Source organism: Lepisosteus oculatus, chromosome 15 (genome assembly GCF_040954835.1).
Source record: "Lepisosteus oculatus isolate fLepOcu1 chromosome 15, fLepOcu1.hap2, whole genome shotgun sequence".
NCBI lineage: Eukaryota > Metazoa > Chordata > Actinopteri > Semionotiformes > Lepisosteidae > Lepisosteus > Lepisosteus oculatus.
Genome location: NC_090710.1, coordinates 1033406 through 1058501, shown reverse-complemented (window position 1 = coordinate 1058501; position 25096 = coordinate 1033406). Strand labels below are relative to the sequence as shown.

The 25096-nt window shown below is 40.7% G+C and overlaps 2 protein-coding genes and 1 pseudogene across 9 annotated transcripts in view; 2 read left to right on the top strand and 1 right to left on the bottom strand.

Annotated features, from left to right (window-relative positions):
- Positions 1–1455, bottom strand: part of wdr4 (WD repeat domain 4) — a 41439-nt gene extending 39984 nt beyond the window's left edge. The window contains exons 1-2 of one of the 4 annotated variants that reach the window (XM_069179221.1): positions 1326–1455; positions 140–202 (exon numbers count right to left, since the gene is read on the bottom strand). In XM_069179221.1, coding sequence (XP_069035322.1) covers positions 140–202; positions 1326–1408 — 146 coding nt within the window. In that variant the 5' untranslated portion in view covers positions 1409–1455. Of the gene's footprint in view, positions 1–139; positions 203–1189; positions 1241–1325 lie in introns of those variants that run through there. The other 3 variants (XM_015363570.2, XM_006638965.3, XM_069179222.1) reach the window with 3 other exon arrangements.
- A 5544-nt stretch (positions 1456–6999) lies between these two features.
- Positions 7000–7872, top strand: LOC102691562 (myosin regulatory light chain 2, smooth muscle minor isoform pseudogene; annotated as a pseudogene).
- Positions 7873–8546: 674 nt separating this feature from the next.
- On the top strand, positions 8547–21582 carry ndufv3 (NADH:ubiquinone oxidoreductase subunit V3). Of its 5 annotated transcripts, none has more exons than XM_015363601.2 (5): positions 8547–8633; positions 9451–9578; positions 11101–11194; positions 17560–18567; positions 21347–21582. In XM_015363601.2, the coding sequence occupies exons 2-5, from the start codon at positions 9534–9536 to the stop codon at positions 21508–21510; spliced, it is 1311 nt and encodes a 436-aa protein (XP_015219087.2). In that variant the 5' UTR covers positions 8547–8633; positions 9451–9533; the 3' UTR covers positions 21511–21582. The 5 variants fall into 5 exon arrangements, with proteins under 5 accessions (XP_015219087.2, XP_015219090.2, XP_015219088.2 ...); XM_015363604.2 differs by having other exon boundaries at positions 8582–8645; positions 9489–9578; XM_015363602.2 differs by having other exon boundaries at positions 8627–8645.
- The last annotated feature ends 3514 nt before the right edge of the window (positions 21583–25096 follow it).

Sequence of the window (25096 nt, the reverse complement as noted above, 5' to 3'; positions counted from 1 at the left end):
CATATCAGTTAGTCCAAGATGTTCATGGCTGTAATAAGATCTGAAGTCTATGTTGGCTCACTAACATAAACATAACATAACTGTATAACTGCATTTGACTTTCACTGAGCAATGTTGCAAAGAGTAAAGAGAAAATTACCCTTTATTTCCACTCTCCTCTGGTTTGTTTTCTGCTTTAGTGCAGTCATACACAAACGGCTCCCTGAAACACATAGAAAAACAATTCATGTGAAGCACTGCAGTTCAGGACATGGCAATCCTATGAGTACTGTGAGTTCTATTTTACTTGATTCTAATATTTTTTTATATTTAATGGTTTTACCTTTTATTACCCGCAACTTGAAAACTGATTTTTAAGTGTGATATATATACAGCATGTACTATAAATTTAAAAAAATAGAGTCCATATTTACCTTGAATATTGCAAACAAACAGCTGTGTATTTAATGTATAACTTGCACTGCACAGTATAAAGTTGTAAATACAGTTTATGGAGGTACAGGGACCTATTAGTTTTCCTGCAACTTAATATGCAAAAACACAATTACTCAACTGGGCATATTTAAGGCCTTTGAAACTTGTTGAATAAAACTCCCTTGATTCACAATTCTTCATACTTAGAGGAACAGTGTATAATAAAGACCAAGTCAAAATAAATTGTTAGGCAAATGTTAAATGATCTTGATTGCATATTATTTTGATTGCATATTGATGGTACGTTTTAATCTGTAAATGTATGTACAATTTGTATTTTCAAGACAATTCAGATTTTTTATAGAAAAAATCTGAAACATTAAAGCCACAAGGATCTGAAATTTGAGTTTTGTACTGCAGTGCACGTCCTTATATTTTGTATTCTCAAAACAACTAATTTCGTGAAGACCTTTTCGAAAAAGATCAGTTATCCGCGTCTTTATTAATGCAGCAAATAGAATTTTAAAAGATTTAAAGAAATATAGAATATACTGAGAGTTTTATAGTTACGGTATAATATCGACACTAATGTGAAATGAATGAAAACTTCTAAGTTACATTACTGTCATTCTGCCCAAAACAACGCAGCTCAACAGATATTTCGTTCACTGTTAATAACGTAATTCCACAAGAACAAATTGTGAACTAAGGTTAGTTTTCTTCTTAACAATACAGTATTGTTACTATTATATCCAATAAAAACAACTAAAATCACCTGTATCTTACGTTCACTAAGACTCCAGTTCAGTTTAATGCAATCTCCTGAAATAAAATCAAAAACATCAACCGGAAGAAAAAAAGCATTCTAATAATAATCTCAATGTAAAACAGGAGGACTAAATTCCACCAACCTGATCTCTTCAGTTTTAACGGCAATAAATTTACTTCCACTGCTTACAACTAGATATTCTTTACGTACTTCCAGCAGAGCCATGTCTTCCTCACGTGGAGTAAGATAGGAATTGTCGCTCGTTTATCACGTCATCATTACGCGAACTTTCAAACTGGGGCTTTAAATCTAAATACCCTGCTTTTAAAAGGTAAAGCAGTACCATTAGAAAGTGCATTACATTAACAAATAAGTCGTTGTGAGGTGGTTCGAAACTTTCTGCGTATATTACAAAACAATGCTTCACTGTTTAGACTTGGAACTAGAGGGTTGTGGGTTTAAATACCAGGTGGAGTACTACTATTTATATTCTTAAGCAAGTTACTTTATCGAGACTTTTCTATTGAACGTCCTATGTAAACGGACAATTTCAAGGTCATCGCTGTAAAAGGAGAATTTGTTATCGCATTATTTTCAATTTTTAAAAACTTTATTTTCTTTTCACAAATACAGAATAACAAAAAAGGAAAATGTACATTTATTATATACTATATATTATATTTTTTTTATTTGAGAGCTAGGCTGCTGTCTGTGTATTTAAGATGCAAATAAATATCTCCCTCTATATCTGTGCCACAATAGGGGAGAGAGAGACTTCAATCAATCAATCAGTCAATCAAAGTTTAATTATTAAATGCACAACAGCGTGCAGCAGTAGTTGCTGGCAATGAAATGTCTTTTTTGCGAGCTCACCGGGGGGTAAAAATTACAAAATTAAGATGTCAAAATAAGGTTACATAATAATACATAATAGTGCAATAGAAATTGAATAAAATAAACTCAGACAGAGCTTAATATAAATAGAGCTGCAATGTGTCTAGGGTGTGTACAATATATTATGTCCAAGTAGTGCAGTATACCAAATACGATGAAAACTGTATGTCCATGTAGCCATTATGGGTGATTTGCTGAAGGAACTGCAGCTTGGCTGGTTTTGGTGGTGGTGGAGGGGAGTCCCCATTACCTGTAAAGCACTTTGAGTGGGGTGTCCAGAAAAGCGCTATATAAGTGTATGCAATTATTATTATTATTATTATTGGCTATTTAGCAGCCTTATTGCCTTGAGGTAGAAGCTGTTCTGTAATCTGTCTTTGTAGTCTTTGACTGAATGCTTCGATACCATTTACCGGACAGTAGGAGAGAAAACAGTTTGTGACTGGGATGACTGGGGTCCTTGAGAATGGACCTGGACTTCTTAAGTCATTTAGATGAGTAGATATCCTGGATGTTTGGTAGCTCACAGCCAGTAATGAGCTGCACTGACTTTACCACTCCCTGCAGTACTTTGCAGCCCGGGCAGAGCAGTTCCCATACCATGTAGTGATGCAACCGGTCAGGATGCTCTCAATAGTGCACCTGTAGAAGTTGGCCTGATATGTGATGGCATGCCAAACGTCTTTAGCCTACAGAGAAAGAAAAGGCGCTGCCATGCTGTTTTTAGCACAAGTTGGAATGGTGCGTCAAGGTTAAGTCCTCTGTGATGTTAACTCCCAGGAACTTAAAACTGGTGACCCTCTCCACTGAAGTTCCATTGATGTAAAGAGGTGTGTGATCTCCTCCCTGGTGTTTCCTATAGTCCACAATCATCTCGTTAGTCTTACTGAAGTTCAGAAAGAGGTTGTTGTCCTGGCACCAAGCTGCCAGGGTTTCAACCTCCTCCCTGTACACAGACTCTTCACCAACTGTCACTAACTCTTCACTAACTGTCATGATGACTGTTGTATCGTCCGCAAACTTAATGATAGAGTTTGAGTTATGCCTGGCGACACAATCATGGGTAAATAAGATGGGTCATACCTTGGGTAGCTCCACCCTTCCTCTCACGTCAGTAAGATTAGGAATTAGGAATCAATTAGAAATAAGATTGTGAAACAGTGGGATTGGGAATGCGACGGCATTTGCGAGGGAGAGTGTGGGGCGTGACAGATGCACTGTCTGCACTTTGTGTTTTTCACTTTTTTAACAATCAAGAGACTTTCTGTAAGTAAGAATTCCATTGTACCGGTACATGTACCGGTTACATATGGCAATAAAGTTCAAGTTCAAGCTAATGTATGTGGCGAAGGGCAGGATGAGAGTAGTAGCCAGCACGAGGATTAAGGGTCACTGGCCAGTGCAGCTGGCCATCAGGTGCGATGTACATAGTAAGTACTGTCAATCAGTGTGTGAATAGTTACAGTATGCCTGGTATTTACCCCTTTATTCCTGTACCCATATTCCACCCTATATTCATGTACCTGTACCCTGAATAACCCTTTTGTGCTATAGCTAGCGTTAGGCCCTGTTCTTGCTGCTGCTATTGTGCTGGGTGCACATCTGACAATAAAGCGCTTGTGCCTATGATGGTGAGCTGTTAGCAGAGGCGGTGAGACAGGACCCTGTCATTGATGGCCTGGCAATACCAGGAGGAGCAGGGGAAACCCTGAAGATCTCCCAGTATGTAGATGACACAAAGCTGTTCCTGAGTTTGGACAAGGAACTGAAGAGAGCCCTGCAGGTCATGGAGCAATACTCCAGGGCCTTGGGGTTGAAGCTCAACCACCGGAAGAGCAAACTGAAGATCTTCAGATCCTGGAAGGACAGGATGATGGTGCCAGAAGGTCTTGAACTCTGCATGGAGCCCCTCAAGATATTGCCGCTCCAGAGCCAGGAAAATAAGACCATCAACTGGACCGAGAGAATTGCCAAGGTGAACGCGAAGCTGGGTCTGTGGAAAATGCGGTTATTGTCCCTCACAAGCAAAGTGATGGTGTTGAAAGCAGACATCCTTTTGGCTTTGGTTTACCTGGCTGTGGAGTACCTGCTGCTGGCCAGACTCAAGACGATTTCTGCAAGGGATGGTCTTCAAGTTTGTCTGGTGTGGCAGGCAAGGGTACATCATGAGGAACCGGATGTGCCAGCCAGTCGAGGAAGGGGGGAGAGACGTGTCACATTTCCCCCTGAAACTCAATTGCATCTTCTTCTGCAACGTCTGTCGTGCACTGTGGAAGCCTATCAGCCGCAAGTACCAGTACTTTGTCAGGCTGTGGTTCTCCATCCTGATGAGGCACCCATTCCAGTGGACAAACACTGGGCCCAAACCAAAGAGGCAACTGGAGTTCTAAACCTACGCTGGTCCTTGCAGAAGGAGGATGAAGAGCAACGTCGCCAAATGGCTTTGATTTGATGATAGTGTAATGATTTCGGGTTCGGTAAGGATGAACAGAGAGACTCAGACTTGTGTAGTTTGAAAACTGCGCTTTATTTCTTCTCCGTCACCACCTGCCAGCCAGCTCTCCCACGCCACCCAGAGAGACACACCACTAGCCTGCCAAGAGTGCCAGCCAACCCTCGCGAGAGAGAAAGAGAGAGAGAGAGAGAGAGAGTAACACCCAGGGGTGCGAAACCAGGGAACTATTTACATGGAAAACAGGCGATCTCCCCAGACTGTACACCCGTTTCACTGTGGGATAGCTGCACTGGTCAGCGGCCTTCCTAAACCACGCCCTGACCACTTCCACCCCTGTCCTGCCCCTCACCACATACCCTAGCTGGGCGCTCTTCAGCCGCTGCCCGGGGCAAACGCGCTACACTGCCCCCACCTGAGACGTCTGGCATCCCGCTGACGTTGAATAGCCTGCTTACGTCCAGCACACAATCCTGCAGCCTCTGCGGCACCCGGCGAGTGCGCCCGCTGCGTCGAGGTGGAGTCTGGCAGTCTGCCACCTCAGTCCCCCCCCAGCCTGGTGATATCTGGACCTGGCTTCTCCTCTGTGCCCTCTGCGGTAGCAGACCTCCCCCACAACCTCCAGGACCTCCCTGGGTCCCTCCCATGTTGGCACCAGCTTCGGGCTGAAGCCTTTGCGGCGCCGCAGGTTGTAGACCCAGATGAGATCCCCCCGGTCTTAAAGGGGTCCCCCTGCAGCGCAGATCGTAGTAGCGCCTCTGCCGTTCCCCCGCCTGAGTCAGGCGGTTTCGGGCAAAGTTGTGTACTCGCAGCATCCACTGCTGCAGGTCCCACTCATAATCCAACCCGGCTGGCTGTGCCAGCACTCCTCCTGGCAGCGAACCGAATGCCAATTCCACCGGGGTGCGCAGCTCCCAGCCCAGCATGAGCGAGGCCGGGGTGCACCCAGTGGACTCCTGGACAGCGGTCCGGTACGCCCAGAGGTTGAGGGGTAAGTGGTGGTCCCAGTCCCGCTGGTGCCGCGAAACCAGGGTGGCCAGTTGAGTGGAGAGCGTCCAGTTAAAATGCTCCAGCAACCCGTCATTTTGGGGATGCAGCGGGGTGGTCGGCGTTTTCTTAATCCCCAGGTGCTGGCACCCCCCTGCGAACATCCGGGACTCGAAATTCCGCCCCTGGTCGCTGTGGAGCTCTTCCGGCACCCCCAGCCTGACAAACATCCCCTCCAGCAGGGCGTCGGCTACGGTGGACGCGCTCTGATCCGGGAGGGCGTACGCCTCAGGCCACTTTGTAAAGTAGTCCACTGCCACCAGGACGTAGCGCCTGCCCGCCTCGGTGCGTGGAAACAGCCCCAGCATGTCCACCCCCACCCGCTCATTGGGCGCCCCCACCTGATGTTGCTGGAGGGGCGCCCTTGAGCGCCTGGGCGGACCATTCTGGGCCACGCAAAGTGTGCATGTCAGGCAGAACCGCTCCACGTCCCAGTAACAGAGACCCCAATAGAAGTGGCCCTGGAGTCGCCACAGGGTTTTCGCGGAAATGCAGTGCCCCACGCCCGGCTGGCTATGCGCCACTTGGAGAACCGCCCCGTGGAGCGACTGTGGCACCACAAACTGCCACCTTACCTCGCCGCTGGAAGGCACCAGCCACCTCCAGCACAACACCCCATCACTCACCTCCAAGGCCTACCACAGTGCGCAAAGTGCCTTCACGGACTCGGGGTTAGGGGCGAACTCCCCCTGTGCGGGCCGGGTCCCCACTGCCCTCCAGCAGAGCACCGGCCCGATGTCAGGGTCTGCCTCCTGCTGCTGCACTAGGTCTGCCAGGCCCACACCAAACAGCCTGCTCAGGGACGTGGCCGCAGCGCTCGCTTCCCCCTCGCCACAGGCGGCCTCCTCATGCTGCTTCATCCGGGTGCAATTGCGGCTGTCCGCTGCCTTGCAGGGCCTCCGTGAGAGAGCGTCTGCATTACGGTGGCGAGACCCCGCATGGTACATGACCGTGAAGTTGCACTCCTGCAGGACCTCAATCCACCACGCCATTTGAACCTCTTTGAAATTGAGCAGCCAGGTGATGGACGCATGGTCTGTCCGCAGTTTGAACCGGGTCCCGAAGTGGGGATTGAAGTGATGGACCACCTGCGACTACAGCCAGCAACTCCCTCGGGGTGACGCAATAATTTCTCTCGGCCTTATTGAGCACCTGGCTAAAGTACGCCACAACCCTCTCTCTGTCTGGCCCCTCCTGTGCTAGCACGGCGCCCAACCCAGTAGCACTGGCTTCCGTATCCAGGACATACGGCAGCGTCAGATCCGGGAAGGCCAGGACGGGGGCCCCCACCAGTGCCTCCCACAGCCCCTGTAAGGCTGCCTCCCACACAAAACGCCGCCCCTTCTCCGTGAGGCTGTGCAGCGGGGCAGCGAGGCTGGCGAAGTCCCGGAAAAACCTCCGGTAATAAGACGCAAAGAGAGAGCGAGAGAGAGAGAAGTTAAGGGCGGTGGCAAAGCAGCAAGGCAGCAGATTGCCTGTCTTTATCATCTCATAGGTTTCAGGTTTTTGAAGAAAAAACAGCCAAAATGTCGAGCAAAAGGGCTAAGGGAAAGACTACCAAGAAGCGCCCCCAGTTCGCAACTTCCAATGTCTTCGCCATGTTTGATCAGTCACAGATTCAGGAGTTCAAGGAGGCTTTTAACATGATTGACCAGAACAGGGATGGCTTCATTGACAAAGAGGACTTGCATGGCATGCTGGCATCACTTGGAAAGAACCCAACAGATGAATACCTGGAAGCTATGATGAACGAGGCTCCTGGACCAATAAACTTCACAATGTTTCTCACCATGTTTGGGGAGAAACTCAATGGCACAGACCCTGAAGATGTCATTAGGAATGCGTTTGCTTACTTCGATGAAGAAGGGACAGGTTTTATCCAAGAAGACTACTTGAGAGAGCTTTTACACACGATGGGCGACAGATTCAGAGATGAGGAAGTTGACGAACTCTCCAGAGAGGCACCAATTGACAAAAAGGGCAACTTCAACTATGTGGAGTTTACACGCATCTTAAAGCATGGGGCGAAGGACAAAGATGATTAGGCGTGGGTTGTAAAAATATGCAAATGTTCATATTCTATTTCATGTTTGTCTCCAATTTGTACCCAATAGAACATCATTGCATGCCTTAGCTTTAAAACAAGACTACAAAAAAGCAAAATGATGCTATTTACCATATTTATAAACCTCTTTCAATTCATTCTGGCAAATTTGCACATCTGTAATAAATTTGAAGGTAGACCATTAGTTTGCAATAATGATTGGGGTGGCTATGGAAAATACAACATACAAAATGTGAACATGCTCTGGAAAAAAAAGACTTTGTCAAACCTAGATCCTGGGTAACTGGATTTTTACATTTTGTAATAAACTGAGACTTTTGAGAAAGAGCGAAAGCGAGTGAGAGTAAGAGTGTAACACCCAGGGGTGCGGAACCAGGGAACTATTTACATGGAAAACGGGCGATCTCACCAGACTGTGCGCCCGTTTCACTGTGGGACAGCTGTCCTGGTCAGCGGCCTTCCAAAACCCCGCCCTGACCACGTCCACCCCTGTCCTGCCCCTCACCGCGTACCCCAGCCGGGCGCTCTTCGGCCGCTTTCCGGGGCAAATGCGCTACAATAGTTTTTTTGATGATAGTTTGATATTTATTAGAGTGTGTACTGTTTGAGGGAATGTGAACTATTTTTTTAGAAATAAAGTTTCTTTATAGGAAAAAAAATAAAGCGCTTGTGCGTTTAGACAAATTACCAGAACTCCCGTTTATTCATCCTCGCCGAACCCGCCGCGCTACAATATTAAAAATGAATATAACGCCGTCCGTTAACATTTCACATTCTTGCATAACTTTCGAAACATCTTTACATATTTGAATAATACAGACTGGTATAAACAATTCGTGATAGATTAATTCACTCACAACGCACTTCCTTAACAGGTGAACTTGTGGCCGGAAATTGTTCCGCACAACAAACATTTGTGCCAGAGAGAGGGGTGTGACTGCTCGGGGAAGTCAGCTCCCTGCAGACAAGAGCTGCAGGTCGACGTTCACTTCGTACGATTTCAGGTTTTACTGGAACTCTCTGTTTTGTCATTTACACTTCTGACATATAATTAAAAGAGTTCCGTCTACAACACTTTCACCATCCGATCTTTCTCCCGAAGGGGTAATTTAGCGTGAGCCTTTGACAGTTGTTATTTTTAATATTCGCTGAATTGTATTTTTGTAAATCGGTTCCGTACCAAAAGTTATTTTTTAGGAAGCTGCGTGATTTATGTGTCTGAACTGAAAATACCCAGAGTAGGATTAGTAGTTGGTTGGTACAAGATAGTTTTGAAAGGAGTGTAATCAGTAAACTTTTGTAAGTATAAAGATCTACAGAAGAACGGTTGTCCTTAAATATCACTGCGTGAAACCCTTTACATTCTCAAAATAAGACGAAACGTTTTAAAGAAGAGTGTATGCTTCAGTACTGCAAAACTATAACATTTATTAAACATTAATGGGTCACAATTGCAACGAACTGAAAGTAGCCTTCTAACTGGGTTTGATGCTGTGGGTTAGTTTGCAGTTCCATTAAGCCGCAAGTTCGTTTTAATTGTGACGAATAGGACTGTAGCCTTCAGTGCTTCATCTACTAATCTTTCATTATGCATTTGTCCTGTGTTGATTATGTAACGATCTGATATTGTATGCTTCCTCTTCGCGTACTTTAATGCATTATAAGTAAACTTGAGGACTGTGTGTGTAATACTATAGTAATACAGTAATTAATAAAAAATAAATACTTAATTCATTATCCCGTATTACCCTTTGATATTGGCATACAGTAGATAAACGTGTTTGGTCCAGTCTTGATTTGCAATCACAGGACAACACACGACGAACTTCCCGGTACCCTTATTGTAGTTGCAGTAGTTTCTTGCGGACAATAATAATCGTAACATCGTAAAGATGGCGGCCTCCATTCTTCGGTTAGGACAAGCTAGGACTGTCAAGGTAATGTATTTATACTTTTAATGTTCTCCATTCTAACTATTGTAAAATTTTGTTATTGTTCCTTAATTACAAAGTGTGTTTTACCTTGTCAGTGGAATAAAAGCACTGTTAATAAATACTGCAATAAACCTATTCCTTTTTATTTTTATTATACAATTTTAAATATTTTCTATAAGATTCTAGCTTAATATGGATGGCTGCATTTCAGTGTACATGTTTGGAAAACTAAGTTTGAGCATGACCCTATAATTGTTTACGGAACCTGTAAGTATGGAAGTCGTTTGCTAACGTTTTCTTTGTCGTTAAAATGCTTCGTATTTGATTCTATATGGGAAACGGATCAATATTTGTACAAAAGAGCCGTCTAAATGTCATTTTCACTACCCTTTTAATGGAATAATAAATAATAGTTTGCGTATTAGCCGTATATATTGCATGATCAAAACAGATGACTGAGGCTTCAGTATTCAGCGTATCTTTATGTAAACGACGTCATTTTAAAATCATAGATGGGGCATAGTTGCTGTATCCCTGAGCATGGTAATTCACTTAACTTTCTCCAGTAAAATGGTCAGCAGTATAAAAGTGTACAAATGGTAACCAATAGTTTTGTTAAAAGCATTACCTAAATACTGAAAAATAACCAGATTTAAGATGGTTATCCTGGCCTCTTCAGTAATTTGCCCTTATTCTCAGTAAAAAGTCATAAGACATGTACAACTGAAGAATGAAAAAGAGTACAAGGAGCATAAATATTCTGGGAGGACTGAATGCATAAACAGGCAAAACACTGCTGATGTGATTCTCTGTTAACATTTGTGTTTGGTTAATGAAGGTGTATCTTGATGAGAATAGTTTGAAGCAAAATTACAGTAAAAAATGTTCTTTTGATGCATTTTCGTTTGAGTAAATTACTAATTAACCAAATAGTGAATTAGTGAATTAGATTAGGGGTTGCAAACCATTCATGGGGTCCCTGTAACCTGTAACAGGTTATCACAAAATTAGTAGAGTGTTAATAACCTGATGGGAAAGTATTACAAATTGGTTCTTATAAAATCTAATTGTTCTCATATAAATGTTTGCTAATATATAGTTCAGTCTCAAGAACTTTACATTTATAAAATTTCTTTTGCAGTCCCTAGTTAAAATGTTACCATGTTATATATAATTCACCAGCTTATGATGATTCTTGTTCTTTTCTAAACATTTTAAGAACGTTTTGAGATGCCTTAAATAATGGTTTGTCTAGGCTTTTAGTATAATCATATATAATCATTTTTAGACATCAGGTCAACAGGTAATTTGTACAGGCCAGAACAGGTTATGACTAAAAATCCTCAGGTCCAACTGGTGCACAAAGTCAGTGGGCAGCTCAGTTCAATAATACTGGTCATATCTCTTCACATTACTGAGAGAAGGTGAAAGAGAGGCCTCCAAGACCTGAAACTGAGTTTGTACAGAACACTATGGTCTCAGGGCATAAAAACATGATCCTCATTGTTCTGTTATCTTCCTGCAGTGTCTTCATCTGGAGACTTGGGCCTTCAGAAGGACAGCTCCATCTGCATCTTTTTGCACAAAACCAGAAGTGCCCAAGAAAGGTGGAAAAAAGAGTAAGATCGCTTATATTAACTTTTTTTTAGCAATACCAAATTAAAATAATATATTTTGCTTGTTATTTGTGTCTTTTTCTTAAAACATATGATTTCATCTTGTGTCAACTAAGAAGGCAAAGTAAAAGTAACTTGAAAACGTGTGCTGTCATTTTCTGTGTTATATAGAAAATTAACAGGTAAATTTAGTGGTTTCAGTCATCTTATTTGACTAAATTTAATTATTATTCCAATAAAAACAAAAAAGGTATTTAAAATGAGCAGATTACTTGGATTTAATTTATGGGGGATTCTGATTTGGAGGTGTTCAAACATAATTCCACAGATGGTAACTTCACACCACTGGTTCCTCAGCAAAGCATATAAACCATGTCAAAATCTGCAGTTCTGTGGTTCACCTCATCTAGCTGATTGCTGAAGTAACTCTACCTTTCCATGCACACACGCCACTTCTTACCTTCCATTTTGATTAGTTAGGGTTTCTCTGAGCTTTAAGTTTTTCTGTGGATTAACTTTCACTGGTTCTGTTGAGAACTCCTGAGTAACTCCTGTTAAAACCTTTGAATGTGAGCAGCAGTATTGTGGATTTTATTCTAAAATCAACGGAGGCAGTGCAAGGAGGTGAAAACAAGTGATAAAGTATATGCTCATGCATTTTAGGTAAAGGTTTGGTAAAGTTTGGTTAAAGCAGTGGAGGCCTCTAGTGGTGGAAAAGAGAGACACTGAGTCTAAAAACGTTTGCAGTACTATGTGTGAGCCACTCCAACCAAAGGACTTACTGTTTTCATTTAGAATTCTTAATTATTCTTTTAATTAGTCTTCAGTTTAGAACAGTACTGTTTCTGCAACAAAGACAATCTGAGTCATCTCTTTTAAGGGGAACTCAGTTCAGCTAATTTCCTGTTGGCCCTGCAGTGGCTGGACTATAGAGCTTAAAATGCACACCAAATAAGCACTTTTGCCAGGTGAAAGGTCTCAATTCTTACAGTAAGCACAAAGTTTCTCACCTGAAGTGTTACTCTTTGAGAACAGACTAAAACAGTGACATCAGAAATTAATAACGTCTAGAGCACAGCAAAAAAAAAACTGGCTTTATGAAATGATAAGCATATGTCAGTACATATGATACATGGTCTTTCTTTAATGCTATCCTGTTGTTGACTGTTGTTTTCAGCAATGAAAACATAAACTCTGTAATTCATTTTTTCATTTTGTAATCAAAGCTGTTTTTGCCATTACTTGGGACAATCATTAACTTGGCATTGTCGTCTAAAAATTGATTTACTATAGAACCCTATTATTTTAACAGGAATACAACTTAAAGCAAACAATTCAATATTATTTCAGTCTCTAGCTCTGTTAGATGTCTTGCTTATTACCAGAGTTCTGTTGCACTTGCATTTTTAGTTATATACTCTGGGTATTTGAATGAAATATGAAAGGCTGCTGCCTAACAGCTCTTGGATCTTGTGTTCAGTTCCAGACTGGAGTATGATCTGTGTGGAGTTTGTATGGTCTGTCAGTGTTTTTGTTTTTAGTCATCAGGTGATTTAGCTACCTCCCACGCAGACATGCCAGTTAACTAGGTTAAGAACTGTTTTTAATTTGTCACTCTGGATGCCTGTCCCTTTTTTGTCCCTCAGTGTGTTTTTAGAGGATAGTTTAGTATTCCAGTTTTACTTACGAGGGGTATGTAATTTCTAATAATGAATGGATAAAATGACTCAATTAAGCAATAGCTTAATGTACCACAAGTTCAAAAAGATATAGCATTGAATACAATGCATTGATATAGTTTAAATACTGTGATGTAAATTATTATTTTTGTTTCTGAATTTTAGCTTGTTTCATGTTAAGGAAATAAAGGGTTCAGTTGTGGCTAGAATTTTGCATGGTACATTTTAATTTATAATATTGAAGTGGCCTGAATGGAGCCAAAGAATAAATTAGAAATTCATAATATGATCCAAGATTAGACTATTTAATTGGGGATCACACATTAATGATGCTATGTAAGCATTAGTTTTTCTGGAAATACAAGAGCAACAAAAATAAAGTGTTAGGGCCAATTTAGGTCCTCGTCCTGCACTACTGCCTAGTTATATCCTGCAACATATCCTTAGATATTTCATTGGAACTCTGATGGAACAGTTATGTAAAACTTTAATGAGTTGGATTTTTTAACAGTTAAATACATTAAGACTTATTGACAACCAGAGTTCCAATGAAAAATCTATGGATATATCAGAAGCCCACTGAACACTTGGTAAATACATTTCAGTGTCCTGGAAAGCATATATAAGCAATATATCTGTTAGCTTTGAACTATAAGGTAATTATGGGAGCAAAGAAATGTTGTCTTTAAAAACCTGAGATAACTGCATATATTGAAATAACTGGCTTTAGGGGAGAGAATATAATTGGGCTAATCTAGAAAATGGAATTGCTGTTATCGTAAAGTTGTCCAAGCTGTTTAATGCTTTTGGAGTTCCAAATTGAGAAATATATAGTTTTCTTCTTGATTATGAAATCAGGATTATGCCAAATAGGAGTTGAAAAGGAGATTTTCCATTTGTAGATTTGATGAAGCTTGGATCTTTAAAACAAAACAATTTGTAGCTGAATTGCTAGCAAAGGGAGATGTTGTAACAGCACTGGCCTACTAGACTCCTGCACTAATTCCAATCAATTCATATCTAATTGACTCTGGTTAAACCATTTGAGTAAAAACTGAAGGTTAAAGGAGTCTGCATAAAGTACAAAGTTAGGAGTTGATAAGACACCCTGTTTTTCATTCTTTTAAATAGTTATAATTTTAAAATGGAGTGTTTTGCTTTTCCAATAAAATTTGTTTAGTACACTGTCCAGTTGAAAAACAATTTTTCAACCACCACCATTGGGCTGTGCGGTGGCTAAGGATCTGCCCATGTGGCTGGAAGGTTGCTGGTTCGAATTCTGCGGCCAGTGAAGGAATCAGACATTTGCATTGACAGCTTTAATGGATAGTGGAGCATAGGGATGTTTGTATCTGTTTGACTTACATTTGGGAACCCTAAAACGTTTGCCAGAAGGAAGAAGTTGGTATTCAGAATTAGGGATGTGGGAAGGATCTGATATAATTTTTCCTGCCTTTTTGATCATGGATTTTTCAAAGATTGTCTGCAGGGAGGGATGCTGTTTCACTCCCATGACCTTCAAAGCTGTCTGGTAATTTGCGATTTTAAATGAACCAAACCACACTGTAATACCATATCTGATACTGCTCTCAATAACAGCATTGTAAAAGAGTAACATTACTTCCGGTCGAACTCCAAACATTCTTAGTCTTCACAGGAAATATAAGCGCTGCTGAACTTTGGAGCAAACACTCTCAACATGAGTAGTCCACCACAGGTTACTGTCTATTTGTACACCTAAGAACTTATATGAATCAAGCTGAGTGATAAGTTTGTTGTGGACTACTGCCTGTGAGTGATCACCAACTGCTCTGGGTTCAAAAACTATTTCTTTTGTTTTTTTAACATTCAGAATTAGGCTATTGTTGTCGCACCATTGTACAAACCTTTGGATTTCTGACATGTGTACAGATGAGCTGTTACCTCTATGCATTAAGCCAAGCACAGCTGTATCAGCTGAGTATTTGAAAATGAAGTTGCTTTGACTACTGCTTGTACAATCATTTGTATAAAGTGTGAACAGAACTCGAGAGCTCACACAGCTCTGAGGGGCACCTGTGCTAATAGATCGTGACTCGGAAAGAGTTTTGTTAACCCTGACATACTGTGTACGATTTGTTAAAAATAACTGAGGCTTTAGGAGAATTATATAGGGTCTGAATCCAGCAGATGAGGCCATGGTCATAATCCCTTTGCTCCACGTGTCTAAAAAAGAAAGGCCAATAGACTGTCAAAGGCCTTCTCCACATCTAACGTGACTACCACAGTAGGGGAGGACAATTGTTTGGCATGATGGATCAGATTAATTAGACGCCTAGTATTAAATCTAATGCTTGTCTCCCTTTAAGGAAGCCAGTTTGATCAGAATTAATCTGGGTCTCAGTGGTCAATCTATTAGCCAGAACTTTAAGAATTCTTTATAAAAAATAAGATCCATGTTCAATAAGCTTAGCGGATGGTAGTTGGAGCCAAAGGATGGGTTCTTATCTTAATTTTAAGTGTAAGAGAACTCGGAGCTGTATTCATGTCTTCATGTCTTCATGGAACTTATTTGTAGAGGTGACATCAATCTATTAAATAGAGTAGGTGAGAGAAGATGCCAGAAACAAAGCTTTATGCATTTCATCCAGTGAAAGAGGAGAATCTAGTTTCTTTGACTCTTCAGCTGTATGATTAGGGAGTTTAATAGTTTTAATTAGATTTTTGTCTACATCATTAAGCACAAAATCAGTACTGTAAAGATTAGAGTAAAAAAAGTTGAATTAATCTTATCTTGATTAGTAATAGAGATGCCATCATCATTAGTTATGGAGGAAATAAAATTTCTTTCCATTTTCCTCTTCAATAGTTGGGGCAACATTCGGCCTGGTTTTTCTCCCCCTTCAAACTGCATAAAGCAAGTTCTTCGAAGTAAAAAAAATAATTTCTTCAGTTAATTTAGAATTAATTTTATGTCTAGTTCTCAAAACATAGTTGTTCATTGAGGGAGAGTTTACACGTATGTTTTCCATATCTAGAAGTTTCTGTTCTAGATTAAACAAATCTATAAGCACGTCTTCTTTATTCAAAGAAGCATATGAGTTAATTTTACTGCCTAACACCGTGTTGCCGGTTTCCCAAAGTAGAAAAAAAAAGTGGTAAAAACATTTCCCACTCTCTCTGGATAAAGGAACAAAAATCATTATTTTTAAGTAATGAAATGTTTAAGCTCCAGCTTTGTGATTTATAACTGGAAGACCTGATATAAAAATTAAGCTTATTGGAGCATGATCTGAAATGGTTAATTGGATGGATCGTACAGCCAGAAATGAATTACCTTAACTAAAAAATAATCAGTTCATGAATATATTTTGTGGATGGCTAAAAAAAGGTATATACTCAACCAAGAGGGTTGTTAAGTCGCCATACATCACATTACCCAATCTCTTCCATATATTTAAGTGTGGAACCAGAAGAAGTTTAAAAATTAAGAGTAACTAAGGATTTATCTATTAAATGGTTAATGACAGGTTGAAGTCACCACCCATTATAAGAGTGACATTTGAAATAAGAATCCCATTAAGTAAAAATATAATAAAAAAATAAATCAATAAAATCGGCTGCTGAAAGCAGAATATAGGTAGCCCATCTTGAACTTGAGAAATTAAACAACCATGGCATTTTCAGTATAGCTGTGGTGTTATACTGAACATTCAAATCCCTAAATGGCAAGTCATCTACACGGTAGTTTATTTTCAAATTAGCACACTTATTTTTTTTTCCTTTATTGCTTAAGAAGAGGTAATAGAACTTTTCTATGTTCGTTGATGTCTCGAGGGGATTGTTCATTCATACCATATCTGGGGATCACTTTCTAATGACTAAGAAATAATTAAATGTCCTACCATATCGCATTCAGGTGATATGGTAACATGCACAGCATTTTAATTTCACTTGTCTCCAAAGGCAATTCATTTCTGGCCCATTGATATTAGCAAAGAGTATGTTATCATAAAATACCACCACCTCTTCAGCAGCTAAAGACACCCTTGGAAGGCTAGTTAGATGTCTGAGGTACCACAACCAATAGGGGTATCAGTTCCTAATTGAATTTTCAGCTTCTGCTTTGAGAAAGCTCTGCAACTGTAACAATACTTACTGTCATAAATGTTGTTGTATTTATTCATTTTGGTGATCAACAACCACATTACATCACAATTGCAAAAACACACCTCTGACAAAACTTTCATAAGTGACAAAAGGAGCTTTTTTTTGCAGTGCAGCTTGCTCCTTATTTGGTCAGGATAGACATTGCTCCTCTTTATGACAAGAAATATTACACCTCTTGTGGTCTAAAGTTTGAGGGCAATCAAAATGAAAATGACATAAATTAATGTATCTGAGATTTACATTCATAAAGTACAACATCTGGCAAAAATGTGTGATTAATACGCACCAATGTCTATGTAATGTAAGATGTCATTAAATTTCTGTTAATGTTTGAATTAACTAATTTCTCCACAGAGCTACTTGTCTCCTTATGCTTTTTTCATAAATGCCACAGTTGCAAATTAAGGGAATCCACTGGGTTTTGCTTAGATGTGCAAGTCTCTATCTATTGCTAATTACACAAGTATATGAGCTGGTGGTGAGTGCTTCATCTATGCCTTGTGTGAGAGTCTGATGCTGTTCCTATTTGCCATTTCCCAGATGTAGTTTCACCAGAGGAGAGGGCAGCACTGCTTTCCAGCAGGACCACTGTGGGCTTTCCTGCAAAGGTCTTCCCTCCCATCTTTATCTCACCGGAGGCAGTAGGAAAACATTATATGGTAGCAGTTTCCTCTGAGGCTGTTAATACTGAGCTAACACACAAGGCCACTGTGGAGCTTGCAGGTGCTCCCTCTGCCTCAGTGGATGCAGACTTCTCCTCAGAAAGAGCACGGCTTTTACAGCACAGGACATGTATCAATTTCCCAAAGAGGGGCCCCTGGCCAGTCCTTGATGGCATTCAGACTGTGTCTCCTGATCCTGCTGTATCTGCTGTGTGGTCCAAGACTGCTGGTTGTGAAGCAGAGATCGAGGAGACTTCCTCCTCATCCACCTCAGACTCAGATTCTGACTCAGATTCTGATGGTGAGGAAGACAGAATTGAAGTTCATGTTGGTGTAAAAGGAAAGGAACCCTTGACTACATGGCTGGCTGGAGGTGCTGTAAAGGGGAGCCCCACACCTCATTCAACTTTAGATGAACCCCTGGCTGAGGAGAAGAAAACTCTGGCAGACACAGATATTGCACAGACTGCTGGTGACGTCTCCATCCTCTCCCATAGAGAAAGTCACCAGGGACAGACTGAAGACACAGGCAGTTCCTTGATGGCGGAAAGCACTGATGAACCAGATAAGATAATTGTTGTGGGAAGATGTGGTCCCAGATTTCCAGAGCAGCCTGGCCCCAAAGATATGAAACAGGGGTTAGTGCCCACAATTCCAAAGTTTTCCACAACTACTGAACAAGGAATGAAGAAGCTGTCACAGAGTGAGATCGTTTTTGACATCCCTGTGTCTCCCCATGATTCTGGGACAGAAGCCAGTCCCGAAGCTAAGCCTGCAGATACGATTGAAGTCCTTGCAGATCTGGCCCCAGTCACTGAGAGCACTGCTGTAGAAGGATCATTAGCAGAAACAATGGCTTTAGCAGGAGCTGAAGATGCGCAACAGGGTACTCAAACAGAACTGTTTAATTATTTTCTTTTGTTGAATTCTGCTGCCTCTAAAATTAATATGTGCAACCTCAAGAAGCATGTAGTAATAACTACAAATATAGGTTGTGAAAGAAGATTATATAATTAATTATCTTTAGCAACTTCACATTAAGCCTGTGAAGCCTACAGTCCATGTGGGATTGCAAATGTATTTACCAGATGATTCAATTCCGAGTACAGTCTTTTGTTTACAGAATATGTTTCTGTTTTGTCTTTATTTTTTAAATATTTACTTACTATTATTTTACAATATTCCAAAGAAGTGGACAGTATCTATTAGCATTTCATTTAAAAAATAAAAATGCAGGTTACTAGGCTATTCTAAAAACTGACATTTAAAATGTTTCCTGTGGAACTGAGAAACTGGTGAGTATTTTGCTCAAATCAAGAACATGATTGAAAATATTAGGTCTTCTAATCAAAACCCACAGTTAAACTGTTTAATGCCTGCTGGTAAAAAGCAAATTAGCTATAAAGGGATAATCTGATTATTTAATGACCCCAGAATACAATGCTAGATTGTTACAGTAAGTGCAATAGATCTTCCACATTTATCGTGGATTTAACCCATATACAGTGGATATAGAGTATATTAATATAGAGATATCCCAGTCCTTGCAAACATGTTGCATTTAAATTTGCTTCACACATTTCATCAGTAAATAAGTCCTTTAGGCCTATATGGCAATATGATTGCCTGTTAGTACATTTGATTAGTTTTGAATTATTTAACAAATAACTTAATTGCCTTCATCACTTCTAATTTCTGTCTGCTTGATTGCTTGTAATTAAATTGTCTTGGCTTTAGTAGTAGATCCTTATTCTGAAGAATGTGCAGTGGATTTACACACCCTTATTGAAATTGCATTTTGTGATGTAAAGCCAGAAATCAAAATCAGATATTTTTCCATCTTTAATGTGACCTTTCATCCAACAAAATTAAAAATTAAAAACAAATAGATAATTATTAGGAAAAATAATTGAAATTAAAAAACCTACAACACCCTGGTTGCATAAGTGCACACACCCCCAACTAATACTTTGTGATAGCACCTTTTGCATTTATTACATCTTTAGGTCATTCCACAGGTTTCCTATGGGACTGAGGTCTGTGCTCTGAATGGGCCATTCCAAGACTTTGACCTTCCTTTTCTAAAGCCATTCCTTGGTTGACTTGGATGTGTGCTTTGAGTCGTTATATTGGAAGGTGAAATTCATCTTCATCTTCAGCTTTCTGACAGAGGCCAGCAGGTTTTGTGACAAAATATCTTGATAATTGGAGCTAGTCATTATCCCATCTATCTTGACTAGATCCCCTGTCCCAGCTGAAGAGAAGCAGCCCCAAAGCATGATCCGGCCACCACCATCCTTCACAGGATAGATCAACGTTTCAAGAAAATCCTACAGGAACAGCTGATTTTTATTTGGGGTTTATCAGAATCACTTTCATTGATGGGAGGTGTATGCTACTTACTTTTGGACATGATTTTGAATGTGATTGGTTAACACCGCTAAAGCCCCCATTATAGAAGAGTGTGCACACTTATGCAACCAGAGTGTTGTAGGTTTTGTAATTTCAATTATTTTTCCTAATAAATATCTATTTGTTTTTCTCTTGAATTTTGTTGGTTGCAAGGCCACGTTAAAGATGGAAAATGTCTGACATGATTTATCTTGATTTCTGGCTTTATATCACAAAAACCTGAAATTTCAATAAGGGTGTGTAGACTTTTTATATCCACTGTAGTTTTTGTTTCATTCAGAAAAGTGTTTTAGAGCTTTCTCACTCTTTGCTGCCTTACCTCTCATCTGTGTTGACTCTCATTTGTTTTAAGAAACACAAGACAAGTCCTCCGACTCCTAATTGCAGTCCAGGTACTGACTAACTTTGGAACCCTCAGACGATCAAGCATCAGGCAATAGAACATAAGTAAAGCAAGAGTAAACACTTGGAGCTAACTTTTATTTTACTGCACCTCAGATGGCTTTCTTTTGTTGTGCTGCTTCCAACACTTTCTATTTTGTGACATTTTATCTGCTTAGCAGTTGGGGGCCAGAGCTGAGATGGGTTCCATTGTTTGATCAGAGCTCTTCCTTTCTTTGTGCTAAGACTTCAAAGTGTTGACTTCTGCCGGGAGGAGTATTGTGTTAAGAACCAGTACTTCATGAGGAACTCACGGGCTTTTGTGTAGGGTGTGAATCTTACCTTTTGCATGTATTACTGTTGTCTCTTTGTAGTTTCATCGGCTTAAACTGCTATCCACCTCTTCTTTTGAGTTATATCTGCTGTTGTTAGTTGAGGTATCCCATCTCAGATGTTCCCAGATGCCCCTGACTTCTAGTTGAATCAATCCTGTGTTGTGTCACTGTGTAAATCAGCATTGCGGTGTGATTGACCAACTATTAGTTTTCAGCAGGACAGTATATATTACAATGCTCTTCTCTGTTGTTAGACCTTTAGCACATTACTAGTTTTGTATATTTTTAAAATATTTTTTTATTTATTTTAAAATTAGCTGGTCTTATTAGAAAATGTACCTCCTGTTTCTTCCAACATAAGTGAAGGTGAGATTTAATTGACATTCCTATATTTTTATATTTCAGGTTTTATTTTGTTTGTTCTGTAAATAGCTTGATTCTGTTTCAACTAGCACTTTGCTCAAATTGTATTTTTAATGTGCCTTTGGTGCTTGGATATTTCTTGAATTTTAAGGTCTTTTTCTTTTCTTCTTTCAGAAACTATGACTCCCACTCCTGGAGAACCAGAGTTTGATAACACCACTTACAAGAATACACAGCACTATCAGTACACCCCCTACACCTTCACTGACTACGATGTGGAGATGGCCAAGTACCGACTGCCACAGCCTTCGAGTGGCAGGCCCTCCCCCCGCCACTGAGGAATGAATGAACTTCATATCGGCACCTTTCTGACCGTGACTATATATGTGCAAATAAAGTCTATAGATTTACTCCTGTAGCTTTTGTTTTGCTTGTGTTGCCTCACCTGTTCAGAAAACATTTTTTCTGTTCCTATTCATGTGGTGGTGAGTTCATAAACTTCTCTTTAAAACATGCAAACAATGGATTTGTGTTTTCTAGTGTTGTGTTGTCAGCTCTTAAGCAGTAAAGGGTGTGCGCTCATGGGAGCACTCTGTATCAGTCATAGCTGCTGGAGCAAGCTATGACTGAGCAAATGTCAATTGTAACTCCATGACAACACCATCTGAATGATTTTTTCTGTGACAGAATGTGAATAATGAAAGGTTAGAGGGCACATTCAGAACATGGTCTTAGAATTTAATGAGATCACCTTTGCTGAATTGATTATAGAGACTTAATCTCTGACAGCACTTTGGCTAAAAGAGGAATGGAGCTTTGTTGAGCTCTCAGCACATTGCTTAAATACTTAAAAGGATCAAAATTAGTGTTTGTATGGCCAAGGCAGAAGTGTGAAGATAGCACACTGATTATTACACAACTCTCTAATTTGGTTCTTTGTCTGTTATTTCTCCACTTATTTTTCTACTGGATCTGTGTCGCAAGCTAGGCTCCGATCCAGGAGAACATGGAGATTTTGCTTGCTAGTTGATGGTGTTATAGAGACCCATAGAAGTCCTGTTTGAAATATCTGACATGATTTTAGGCAAAAAAAATGGTTTTGGTTTAGAGTGAACTACCACACATAGTTCAGATAGTTTTGCAAAGAGAGAGCTATTTTTTTCTCAGAGCTTTAGCCAATATGGATAACAGGCTACAAGAGTGGTGACCTGACTTTCATGCCTAGTGAACTCCCCAGAGGGTTCCCATTGTTAAAATCAAAATGGTATGTTACATTCATAATGATCTACATTGCATTTGTAACTCAGCACTTGTAGCTAGCTTGCCCATGGTGCCTGAGGTGCTACTACTGTACATCTAAGGGGGAAGACAGGAATTCTAAATGTATTTTATTTTAGTGCTGTTAAAAGGTTTAAGTGTCTTTGGTAAGTTGAAAAAGTTAAAGGACTATTTTAAAACCCTAACCTTCTGTCACATTTACCACTTGTTCAATAAGGAAAAACAGTTTAAACATTGACTATTAACTAGGAATACTAAAAAAGTTCACATAGACATTAACGTTTTCTGAATATAGCCTACAATATCTCAAAATGTAAGCTGAACAAGCAAGTGGATTGTAAACACAAATCACATTCAAAAAAGGTATAATTTTATTCAATTTCCTGGAAGTTTAAATCCAAATGCAAGGTATGTTACATTTATTGTTATTGTGGAAGACCCATTGATGATTAGTGATGCCAGCCATAAGGGAACAATATCTGCATTTGTGTGCAAGTCCATATAGTGTGTAGCAGTATTCCATTGTGTTGTAATGGTAACAGATCAGAGTTCTACACTACCTTAATGTTCAGGTTCCTTTTTCTAAGGTAATATAAGCGGTGACAAATGTTTGTCATGCACTGTAACTGCATATAGATCAAATGTCAACTGAGCACCCTTTTCTATATCATATCGCACATGTGTAATTCAAGTATTTTCAAGATTCAATATTTTTTATAACAACAAGAGTATTGGAATGCTTACTCTTTCAGCTGTACCCAGTAATATTAAAAAAAAAATAGGCACAAATGACAAACAGACATGGACAATAAATTTAGAGAATATATGTTATAATACAGGCAAGACAGGACATAGTGCAAACAGTGTAGTACCTTAAAGTGCAGGTGCTAATTTGAGCTGTTTATGATTGGGTGGAATAAACTGTTGGTCAATTGGTCTGTGTTCTAATACTGCAATACCTCTTACCAGAACCCAGGGGTGAAAACAGATCATGGCCAGGGTCAACTGGGTCCCAATGTATAGCTCAAGTATAGCTATAGTTGTGGCAGCGGTCGAGATGTATCTGGTCGATGGAGGGTAGCTCGGTCCCAATGTTTTACTGCGAGGACCTCACAAGCCTTTGTATGGCTTTTCTGTCCTGTACTGTGGCTCCACCATACCACACTGGAAGGCCACTCTCAGTGGTATTACAGTAAAAATTGGTGAGTGTTGTCTTGCTCATCCCCCACTTCCTTAACTGTCTCAGGAAGTGAAGGCGCTGGTGGGCTTTAGTGAGGATGGCAGCAGTGTTCTTTGACCAGCTCAGCCTCTCAGTGATCTGGAGGCCATGGAACCTGAAGGGGCTGACAGTTTTAACTGGAGCCCTGTGAATGAGGATCGGTGTGTGAAGTCCTCCATATCTCCTGAAGTCCACAATAATCCCTTTTGTTTTGCCGATGATAAGTGTGGGGTTGTTGTGGCACCACTCCACCAGCTCTTCTACCTTGCTCCTGTAGGTGGTTTCATCATTGTTGCTGATAAGACAGATTACTGTGGGGTCATCAGCAAACTTTATGATGCGGCTGCTGTTAAATCTAGCCACACAGTCATGTGTTATAGAGAATACAGCCATGGGCTCAGGCAGCAGCCCTGGGGGCCCCTGTGTTGAGGATCAGAGGGGATGATATTTTGTTTCCAATCCTCACCACTTGGGGTCTGCCTGTCAGGAAGTCCAGGACCCAGTTGCAGATGGCGTTGTTGAGGCCCAGACCCCTGAGTTTGACCACCAGCCTGCCTGGCACAATTGTGTTGAAGGCTGAGCTGAAGTCAATAAATAACATCCTGGCATAGGTTTTCCTCTAGTCCAGGTGCTCAAGAGTGGTGTGAAGAGCCAGTGAGACAGCATCGTGTACTGACCTATTATTCCTATAAGCAAACTCCAGGGATCCAGGGAGTCCGGGACAATACTGTCGATGTGTCCCCTCACCAGTTTCTCCATGCACTTCATGACTACTGAGGTGACTTCCACCAGGCGGTAGTCATTCAGACATGACAACTTGGTTGCTTTAGGCTGTGGCACGACAGTAGTTCTTTTGAAGCACAGTGGGACAGTAGACAGGGATAGTAACGTGATAAATATTACAGTAAAGACAGGGGCCAGCTGTTCTCTGCATGCCTTTAAAACACAGGGGGATGGGATGCCATCAGGGCTGGCAGCCTTGCGTGGGTTCACCTTTCCGAAAGCTTTCTGTACCTCCTGTTCAGACAGCTGCAGCACAAATTCCCCAGGCTCAATGGGCGTTTTGTGTGAAGCGTCAAACCTCGCATTGAAGTTGTTTAGTTGGTCAGGCAGTGAATCATCAGCTGTTGTTATAACCTATTTGTCCTTTGTAATTAGTGATAGCCTTCAGGCCATTCCAGAGGTGCATTGTGTTAATGCCCCCACATTGTGATTCAAGCCTGTCTCTGTAGTCCCCTTTCGCATGTCTGATGGCCCTCTCCAAGTCATACCTGGCTTTCCTGTACAGCCCAAGATCTCCAGAGTTAAAGACCACAAATATATGAATGTATAAAGGAGCTTTTAAATGAACCGTTTCACTATCTGACCAGCTCTGGTAGCTTACTGATCCCAGTAAATCTGCTTCAATAACAAAGAAGGACAGTGTG

Bases quoted from the DNA above. Each gene is read 5' to 3' on its own strand.
- ndufv3 (XM_015363601.2), top strand. From the start codon at position 9,534: ATGGCGGCCTCCATTCTTCGGTTAGGACAAGCTAGGACTGTCAAG. The intron at 9,579-11,100 runs GTAATGTATTTA...ATCTTCCTGCAG, and splicing joins GACAAGCTAGGACTGTCAAG to TGTCTTCATCTGGAGACTTG. The intron at 18,568-21,346 runs GTACTCAAACAG...TTCTTCTTTCAG, and splicing joins AGCTGAAGATGCGCAACAGG to AAACTATGACTCCCACTCCT.